Below are 10,000 nucleotides of genomic sequence, written 5' to 3' on the forward strand. Positions count from 1 at the left end.
CATCCTGCTTTGCCCAGTTCCACCCCAACCTTATTCTTGGCGGCACATACTCGGGCCAGATCGTGCTGTGGGACAATCGCGTACAGAAGCGAACACCGATCCAACGAACGCCCCTAAGCGCTTCTGCTCACACAGTGAGTTAACTGTTCCATCTGATCGGATGGGCACACAAACGCTGGGGAGGATGGATAATAAGTATAATATTTTCTCTTACCTTTGCAGCAACCTGTTTTCTGTCTCTCGATGGTTGGCACACAGAACGCGCACAATATTATATCGATAAGCTCCGATGGCAAGCTGTGTTCGTGGAGTCTCGATATGCTGTCGCAACCGCAGGATGTGCTGGAGTTGCAGCAGCGTCAATCAAAGGCTATTTCGGTCACTTGCATGGCATTCCCAAACAACGAGGTGAACAACTTCGTGCTGGGTAGTGAAGACGGTTTTGTGTACTCGGCCAGCCGCCACGGTAACCGTTCCGGTATCGGTGAGACGTACGAAAAGCATCTGGGGACGGTTACTGGTATCTCGGCGCATCACAATCAATCGTCACCCGACTTTGGTCATCTGTTCCTCACGTCTGCGATGGACTGGACGACCAAGCTGTGGAGCCTCAAGGATAATCGACCACTGCACTCGTTCGATGCACAAGAGTACGTGATGGATGTTGCGTGGTCGCCCATCCACCCGGCCCTGTTTGCCTGTGTTAATGGCAACGGACGGCTCGACCTGTGGAACCTCAACCAAGACACCGAGGTACCGACGGCGTCGGTGATTGTAGACGGGCAACAGGGACTGAACCGCGTATCGTGGACACCATCCGGCCTGCATGTGACGGTCGGTGATGACACAGGCCGTGTCCACGTATACGATGTAGCGGATAATCTTGCTAATCCTCGAATGGACGAGTGGAACAGGCTTAGTGGAGTACTGAACGAGTTGATGGACAACAAGACAGAAGACTTGGAGGAGATAGACAAGAAGTCGCCGGTCCCGCAAACATCCTCGCTCACGTCGCTCACGACCCCATCGGTCATGTCATCTCATCGCGCATCCCAGCAGCAGTAACACCAGCAGCTGTGATGAGATTTTGTTCATTAAAACTATATAAAAAATACAAAATCTATAAAAATATAAATAACACAAAAACATTAATTTAAAAAAACATAAAAAATATCTAAAACTTATAAATTATAAAAATAAATTAATTAATTTAATCAACGCTGAAAACGGTCGAGTTTGTCTCTTCTGATTTCCGAATCGAGTGGAGGGGAGGATTTCCGGTGGCAACGCCCTGGAAGTGTATATCCACATTTTCCACGCATATCCACATTGCTCACTAGCAATGTTCTGGTTTGCTCAGCGTTATCTGTGCCGGCAGTGCGTGTCTGCCTAATGTGCACCCTCCATTTAGCCGGCTGGCCGTCCAAGGGGAGTGCGCGGAATTTCCTTATCTGTGACAGTAAACCGTTGAAAGTTGTCCATGCCCAGAGCGCAGTCGCGGTGGTCTCGTTTTTCGCCCGAAGCATCGTAGCATGTGTACCATGCCGGTGCAGCTAGCAGCCACCTACTACATTGAACGCACTGAAATGTTCTAATGCTGCAGGCTGCTGCTAATGAGTTAACAAGGCTGCTGGCATATAGTAGTAGGTCATACCCGCTAAGATCGGTGCGAAACGATGACGACATTGTCAAAGTGTGAGGTCACACCGTCTTCCAGGGAAGTTGTAGTACGGGCTGCGATGACTCATCGTTCGCATTGCAAAGCGCGTAGGATGAGCAAAGGCAAGGAGCCAACGGGAGGAACCATTTAGATGATGCAGGCCGTAAACACGATGTTACGCGTTGGTTCCGTAGGACTCGTTTCCCGATGACTCACTTAACCGGCTTGCTGTTAAGGTGACCGCGGTCAGGAGTCAGTCAGCCCATGCCCATTCACCACGCGAGCAAAGCTCTGATATGACGTCACTGTATCGCTTCCCCTTATTCGTATTACCGCGCAAAACCCACTGTCGTTGTCGCTGCTGCTGCGCGTTGGTTGCTTGGATCGAGGGTCGCGAGAGTCTCAGCGAGAGCGAGAGTGAGCTCGAGATATCGCACGCGCGTATCTCGTGCTCTCGCTCACTCGAAACCCTCTCGCGTCGTGAAGCCGCTCTCCATCGAGCGCCGCGCACCACATTCAGAAAACGGTCGTGCAAAGCAGCAGCAGCAACAGCAGCAGCACCGAGATCAGTCGCGGGACCATCGTTGTGCTTCAACGCGAGTGTGTTTTGTTGTTTGTCAGTTGGCAGCTTGCGTTGGGGTGTGCGCGCGCGCGCCCTTTACTCCTAGTGCGTTCTCGTGCGTAATTCATAAACAATATTCCGTGTGAACCAAGCCGCACCGCTCGCCACCAAGCCCCGTGCACACTTCGTAAGATAGTTAATCGCTAATCGCGGGCGGCTACCCCTTTATCAACGCAGCTGCGCTTCGCCAATCGCTTGATCAGAACTGTTGTGTTGGTGAGTGTTGTTGGTGGATTGCGTGGTGTACCGTACAATTTGCTCGAGCGAGCTGGGTGTTTTGCGATCGTCATTAGGTTCAGAGGTGGCCGCGTGTGTTAAGTGTTTCCGGGGAATAGGCGTAGAGATAGCATCCAACCAATTGTAACGGCGGCGAACTTCATGTAAACGCGCATCGGGTTGGGTTGCTGAGACTTTGAGCCTTTTTGGAATGGGAACACTCGATTCTTTGGAACTCGCCCAGCGTGGTGCGGTGGTAATATGAGGCGACACATAGAAGGGCTCGGCTCTAGCGCGATCCCTTCCCGTAGTCAGTCTCGCCGAACCCCTAAGGACGCGGTGCCGAAGGACACGCGAGAGAGGGTCCAGTACGAATCCTGCTGACTACTGCTGTGTGTATTTTGAACGCACACACGCACGCAACCTTCATCGTTGCAGCAGCCGCCTTACCAAAGCCTGCCCGATAGCAGGACAGCAAGGCAACAGGCGCAACAACGGACGGCACAGCACGCTGAAGTTCTGCTGCCGTTTTGGCTGCATTTTTGTTCCCGCGGTGCACTTCTGTTTGCCAAAAAACAAAAAAAAATACGTTCGGCGCATTGGTTCATGTACGTTGTTGGGCAAACGTTAGTGGACGGAAAGTGATCCTCCTTTCTTAACATGCCGCGTGCTCTTCGATTTTGAACGGGTGTGTTTGTTTTGCAATCCGAATCCGAACCATCCGCGTCCGCCCGGCGCAGACTCTTCTACTGCTGCCGAGGATGGCGTTGGCGTAAAACATACATAAACCAAAAGAGAGCGGGTCAGAGTGGGAGCGAAGAAAGTGGAGGGTGAAGGGGGGGGGGGGGGGGGTGAGTCCAGCTCTGATCAACGAGAGCAGTCCATTTAGTAAGCGAGCACCACACACCGATGCACCGATTTCGGGCGTATTTTTAGATCAAATATAGTGTTCTGTGTTGCGCTTACCAGAGGCGATCTGGGCCATCATCGGATTGATGGGGGCGCACGGGGAGGAGGAGAAGTTGGGGAGGGAGGGGGTCGCCGGTATCTGGATGGTGCTGGCTGGACTAACGCTAGCGGATCGTTGAAATCGCTTCAATCACTGCGCGGTTTGTGGTTTTCTTTTTAAAGAATCAACATTTAAGTGGAGCAGCAGCTAGAATGATAATTTCCCTCCCACCAACCACATCACCATCAGCGCTGGCCGGTCTGGCAATGGTCAGACGGTGGAGTGACAAGGCGCTGCTCTCAATTTCACTGTTCAAGCTGATAAGGAGGCTCCGAGGAATACATTTTTTTCTTCATTTTCATCAGCAGAGAGAGAAAGAGAGAGAGAGAGAGAGAGAGAGAGAGAGAGAAAGAGAGAGAGAGAGAGAGAGAGAGAGAGAGAGAGAGAGAGAGAGAGAGAGGGCTTCTAGGAGTGCCACGTTCTCGCTATCCCATTGCCACGCTGTGGCCGCGTCCGCACTGGCCCAAGCCACCGGTGAGACCACCAGCGCAGGAAGAAGCCCCTTATCATGCTCTACTCTGGAAGTGGTGGTGGTTTTATGATGTGGTGGCAGTTTTTGGTTGAACAAAAAAAGTTTACATTTCCACGAATTTCACCCCCTTCACCCCAAGGCCGAGGGGGGAGGGAGGGGAGTTCGCACTCTCCACCGTCCATACCCAATCAATCATCACAGCTGCCCATCAATCGAGATCCGGAAACGATGACGATCAACGATCGGTGGCGGTCATCCAAATTGCTACGACCTACAATCAAACTGCATCAACCCGTCCCTTACCCGAATGGAAGTCATCGCGTATCGAGTCGGAAGAGTTGCATTCAAATTACGACACACACACAAACAGCTTTCCATGGGAACCGACAATCGAAGGAGAAGTATCTAGCGCAGCTAAAAGAACTCGGACGCGATTGAGCCATCGACAGAGAGGGAGGCCACACAGGAGGCGGTACAGCTTCTCTGACTGACTTGTTTGTTTCCACGCGGACGCGGCCAAGACCTTTCCGGGGGAGCGCGTAAGTACTAGGCATTCAAGGTTGACACCTGGCGGTACACAGCGCCAACACAGCTGTTGTGTGCCAGAACCACCTACCTCCCTATCCCCAGCCTTCCGATGACCCGTTGGCCCCGTATGAGGCTCACGGTCAAACCGCCGTGGTATGGTCTGGTGAGTGGTTTGAGTTTGAGAAGGCGCGGGAACCAATCACGCACGCTACCGTGAACTGCTGATGCCATTCATTGAATATTCAAATTGGTAATCGCCTTGTGCGTTTGATGCTGCTGGGCCGGTCACCAGCGACATCATTTTGATTTCATTTTTAATTCACTTGAACGCGCCCTGGTCGCCGTGGCACGGACGCTTCTGGAGTTCTGTGGTTGTCGCCGTCACCACCAGAGACTTGCGAGCGACCCTTTTGCCCACTGGAAGGTATTTGTCGCACCCCAAACCAACCTCTATTTACTCCATCCTTCTTTTCTCTCTCTCTGTACTAGAAAGCTGCACTGAAATTGGGTTGATGATGATGGTGAACCCAGAAGATGAGGTCACAAACCAGTGTCGAATCATGCTCGCATTACTTGATGATGATGATGATGTCATTCGAGCGTCACGTCGAATCAACCCGCGTGTGAATGGGGGAATCATGCGATTCAGGGCCAGCGAGTTCGGTCGTTCGGGCTCGGTCAATTTGCAACCCGTTTCCTGCCTGCCACGAACTGGTTGGCGCGGCACGATGAGTGGCTCGGATGAGGCTGATGGAGCATTTTGGGGCGTAGGAGATGCAGGCAGGCCAGGGTAGTAGGCCGATGCGTGCTCATTGCGAACACTTCTCTAGTGTACCGTTGTTGCCGTCGGTGATCGAGGTGGATTGTGCTTCATTGCCGAGCACTAAAGCTCAGTCTCTGGGTGTTGTTGTTGTTGCGATCACGATCATGCACTACGACGTCATGCTGGTAAATCTGTGGTCCAAAGATGTGCACGGCGCGATGAATCACTTGTGGTTGTGCTCTTCTGTCTCCACTACCATCAGCCTTTGCTGTAACATTGTCCATTAGCAGCAGCACAATGGATTGCAATGGTGTATTTGTATTCACTGTTCTTCGGCGGCTACATTTTTCTCTTCTTTGTCGTCGTCTACGTCTGCAACAGAATGGAACAAAGTTACACAAGCTACTAACACCCACCGACGAGGCTTTTCACAGACTTTTTTTTCTTTCGATTTTATGATCGGAACAACTGTTTCTGAATGGACCCCTCCACCTCCCTTCGCCATTCACACACAACCTGCGGTCGTCACATTCGAAGCAAACCAAACGACAATAACGTTATTTTGGGACCGAATACACGACAAAAAATCCGCCTGGTCTGTTCTAACCTCCGTTACGTGCCGGTTCACGGTTCGCTGGTCCTGCCACCTGATTGTTCGTGGCGCATAAATTGTCTACTCATACACCACCTTGTATCACGCTACCGTGGCTGCCAAGCGCCAGTCGTCTGCCAGGGTGTGTTTCCTGTTGGCCCCATGCGGAAGTAAGCTGGAGGTCGGGGGGAGGGAGCGAAACAACCACCCTATCGAACACATACGGGCACCTTTTGACGGCCCTATATCATCACGATGGGCAATACGATGGGCGGCAGGTATCGCTATCATATTACCGAGACTCACTGCGGCTGCACCTTTCGTTTTTCTGATCGATCCACCATCTTTCCCGTCCCTCTCTCTTTTGTCTACCTGAAAGGAAACATTGGTTCCAGAGCATCCAACGGGCGTAAGCGTGGATTAATGGCTTTAATGGTGCCTGCATTGCTGAATATTATTTTGAGAAATGCCTAATAAGTAGTCGTACAATCGTAGCCCAGGAAGTCTCTTGGAAGTGTTGCTTTGTGTGCGTGTGGGTGTGTGTGTCGCATTCCTAGCTTCTTCTTAAATTTTTGGGACTGATCAGGGTGTTCTCTCTTTTCAAATTGTCCCAAAATCGGAACGCTCCAAGTGTCACCTGCTGGAATGGCATGTAAGCGAAATTCGGGCTAGGTGCCCTAGTTTTCGTGGTAAAGCATTTACACCGCACCGCTAATGTATTTGTTGTGCTACGAATTGCCGCCTAGCCCCAGTGGAACCGTGTTTCGTGACCGGGGCTCATAACAGTTGGCGTACAAACCGGGGCAAATTGGTGCGAATCGATGCGGGATAGAGAGTTTCGCCTTTCGGCGGAGAAGCAATAGTTGTAGAGGCGAATTGATGGGAATCGCGCTTGTCGTGGATCTGAACTATGTACATCTGAATCACTCGTCACGCACGCCTCGATCCCGAACTCGCGATTCATTCTTTTCGGTCAAATTCAAGTTCGCAAACACTCCGTTCGTTCGCTCACACAGAAGAGCGCGCGATGTCGCGTGTGCAATGATGTGGGGGCCGCGAGGGCACGGGAGCAGCTAGCAGATCGATAACGGGTTTCCTATTTGCTTATACCTTTGCCAACCTTCCTCGCAGCGAATATTATAGATAAAACAAGGTCCCCCATCCCCGCTCACCCGGGTGTACCGTAAAATGCAGTTCGCAGTAACGCCACGAAACGAGGGGCTACCACCACCGCCGCCTCCCCCAAAGCCAACCAAACAGATTGCTGGCGAATCGATGGGAACGACAAGCGCGAGAATCCCGGCACCGATGGCAGGTAGTTGGGAGCAAAACGGCACTAAGGACAACGGTACGGTCGCAGTAGCGCACCGGACGCTGGACGAAGAACAGGTTGTGATGACACCGCTGGGAAAGACGAATACCTCCACGGTCCTGATGATCGAGCGTAAGCTCGTGCAGGCCGTCGGCGATCGGACGCACGTGGCTGGCGGCGATCATCGCGGAATCATCATCAACAAGGATACGACGGGCGCGGCCGCAGGTGTGTATGCAGGACGGCGGTGGTAACGCTCACCGCACTGCAAATTCGCTTTCATTCGCTGGCTAACTAAGCTTCTTCGATCCGTATCCGCCATTCCTTCCTTTCCAGGTAAAGCGGCCAGCGCACGAGAACCGGCGCATCTGATGTTGGAGTTTCGCGTGTTTCTCGTCAGCGCCAACACCGGGCAGCACACGCAGGAATCGCGCCGTATCAAGTTTTGGTTCCGACCATGGCTAAGCTCGGACGAGGAACAGGCCCAAGTAGCGCAGGACTTTTTCCGCGAGCTCGTCAGTCCGAAGGAGTTCCCCAGAGGTACGAAGCAGTGGCAATTGCTGTGGATGTTTTACACAACACAGCGCCTCGTTTGTCTAGAGCGCCCGTGCTAATCGCCCTTCCCTTCCCTAATTGCGCAGATTATGTTGGATTCATTAAAAAGCTCATGAAACTGCTGCAAAAGGGTTACAACGAGGTGCAGGCGATCGAAGTGGAGCTGAGAATGTTGGAGCAGACGTCGGCTCCCCCGTCAAGACCACGTAAGTAGCGTCTGTGCGCGTTTCCCAATGGAAACGGGATGTGCTGCAAACCTTTAAACTATTAATCTTTTTGTTTTTACCAAAATCCGAAGTTGAGAAGGGATCCTTCATTGCTCGATCACGGAGGATGGTCGTAGCTTACGTTTTTGTATTCCGTGGTCGTTTTCACTTTATCTTCTCATCAGAACGCGTCATAAGAGATTTTCTCACAATCCCATCTCCTCCCTCTCATCTCAAGCTCGTCCCGGTCACGTGATCTTTTGCTATGGTAACTGCCACAGACTCGATAGAAATAATAACAAAGACGGGACCAACATTAGTGTCGACGTCGGTCGGGTCGATGGTGATGATTTTGGTGACGGTAGTGGTGGTGATGGTGGTGGTGGTGGTGGTGGTGGTGAAGATCCTTCTAGTGGCAACAGCATACACGTTACCCCTGCTCACGATTATCAACAACGCCAGCAGCAGCAGCATCAGCAATGCCACCAGAACGAAGACGACCATAATATGATAGGAGGTAGTAAATGTGTCGTCGTTAGCGGTGAAACACTAATGAAACGTTTTTGGATCGATAATTACAATCGCGAACTAACGATGACACTGGCTGCCCGCTAAGCAAGACCAGCGTTCCACTTTTAATAAGTTTGTCCCCTCTGTTCTACCCGTCTCCCCTTGTCCTTCTTTACCACCTGTATCTGCTCGCTGACCTTCCACCGCTAACCCGTTGATGTTGTTGTAGTCATGGTCGTGGTCGTCTATACTAATGTGCTTGTTAGACCTTGAATGTTCGTAACTCTCGCCTAGAAGCGGTAGTCATTCCCTTGGAGCTATTCCCCTTCCCAATGGCGAGTACGGAGCACGGAAGCCAAAACAATCAAAAACTCGATAAAAAAGGATAAAATTCGAATCAAGGACAACCTTTGTGACCATTTGGAAAAACAATGGTTACGTAAAGGAGTCCAAACCATACGCTGAGTGGAATATATTTCTGGAAAGAAATGTATATTTTTCAACTTTATGCGCCGGCAGTTTACCAAATCTGATAATCTAAACTAATCTATTGTCAATAAAGAGAGTCTTACTTCAGGATAATCAAAGCCACAGTCGCGTAAGGTTGTATAGTGCGTGTAGAGTTTGTTGTTGCATCTCTTTATCATCTTTGTAATTTTATCTAATCTTAAGGCTGATCTACGGCCGATCGTTGATCCACGTCTTGAAACGATTAATAAGACCGTGTGTGCGTGAGAATTAACATTATTGTACCACATCATGCGAATTGTAGTATTTACAGATTATTATGAATTGGTTATTTTTATTTTCTTCAATTTGTTCTCCGAATTACAGTGTCATACGAGGATATGCAGTTTGAGGTGGTACCGCTGACGCCGGTTAAAATCTTAGAGCTAATCGAACAGGCCTACCCGAACCCTATTACGCCGGAAGATTTGGCAAAGTACGTTCCCCCCATATGTTGCTACTCTTCTCCTTCTCTCTTTTCCTCTCTTTCTTTCTCTTTTTCTCTTTCTCTCTTTCTCTCTCTCTCTCTCTCTCGCCGATAGCCACCCTATCAATGAGACTAATCTGGTTGCCTCCTTGTTCCATATTTCACAGGGATTACGGCTGGGATGAGGCGGAAGTACTAGAAATCATCCTGCTGTTGAAGGAACGTGGGCTGATTAAATCGATGGAATACAACTCATACACTCGCATACACCATGACGACCAGGAAATCAAAATCGTCAAGCAAATGCCAACGATCACCTCTAATAACCAACCAACGATTGCCATCATCACGGCACAGTATTGCGAGAAATTGGCGGTCGATGCGATGATAGAAAACAAGGAAACGTTCGTGCGCTACACAACTGTTGGTAAGTGGCAGTGAAGTCGGATGGATTGTGTGCAGTGTACTGTGGAACGTGGCGTGTGTATACGCGACCATAGAAAGCAGAATGCTATGCTTCTTTGCTAGTTTTATTTCATTCTGAATGGTTCGCCGCGTTTTTAACTCAACATTTTCTTCAGTTTCACCGGGCTTCTTGGAGCTCTGATTTACCAAAGATTA

The 10,000-nt window shown here is 50.5% G+C and overlaps 2 protein-coding genes across 12 annotated transcripts in view; both read left to right on the forward strand.

The window, feature by feature from the left end:
• The window catches only part of LOC125957579 (cytoplasmic dynein 1 intermediate chain), an 8,925-nt gene extending 7,698 nt beyond the window's left edge, over positions 1–1,227 (forward strand). For all 6 annotated transcript variants that reach the window (XM_049690382.1, XM_049690375.1, XM_049690402.1 and 3 more), the window contains 2 exons: positions 1–134; positions 223–1,227. The exon at positions 1–134 is cut by the window's left edge and continues 239 nt beyond it. In XM_049690382.1, the coding sequence (XP_049546339.1) occupies positions 1–134; positions 223–1,065 (977 nt within the window). In that variant the 3' untranslated portion in view covers positions 1,066–1,227. The remainder of the gene's footprint in view (positions 135–222) is intronic.
• A 946-nt stretch (positions 1,228–2,173) lies between these two features.
• Positions 2,174–10,000, forward strand: part of LOC125957511 (uncharacterized) — a 9,629-nt gene continuing 1,802 nt past the window's right edge. The window contains exons 1-7 of one of the 6 annotated variants that reach the window (XM_049690262.1): positions 2,174–2,498; positions 6,994–7,402; positions 7,511–7,714; positions 7,816–7,935; positions 8,174–8,452; positions 9,280–9,388; positions 9,547–9,806. In XM_049690262.1, coding sequence (XP_049546219.1) covers positions 7,051–7,402; positions 7,511–7,714; positions 7,816–7,935; positions 8,174–8,452; positions 9,280–9,388; positions 9,547–9,806 — 1,324 coding nt within the window. In that variant the 5' untranslated portion in view covers positions 2,174–2,498; positions 6,994–7,050. Of the gene's footprint in view, positions 2,499–2,643; positions 2,663–6,993; positions 7,403–7,510; positions 7,715–7,815; positions 7,936–8,173; positions 8,453–9,279; positions 9,389–9,546; positions 9,807–10,000 lie in introns of those variants that run through there. The other 5 variants (XM_049690280.1, XM_049690290.1, XM_049690271.1 and 2 more) reach the window with 5 other exon arrangements.

Source organism: Anopheles darlingi, chromosome X (genome assembly GCF_943734745.1).
Source record: "Anopheles darlingi chromosome X, idAnoDarlMG_H_01, whole genome shotgun sequence".
NCBI classification, from domain to species: domain Eukaryota; kingdom Metazoa; phylum Arthropoda; class Insecta; order Diptera; family Culicidae; genus Anopheles; species Anopheles darlingi.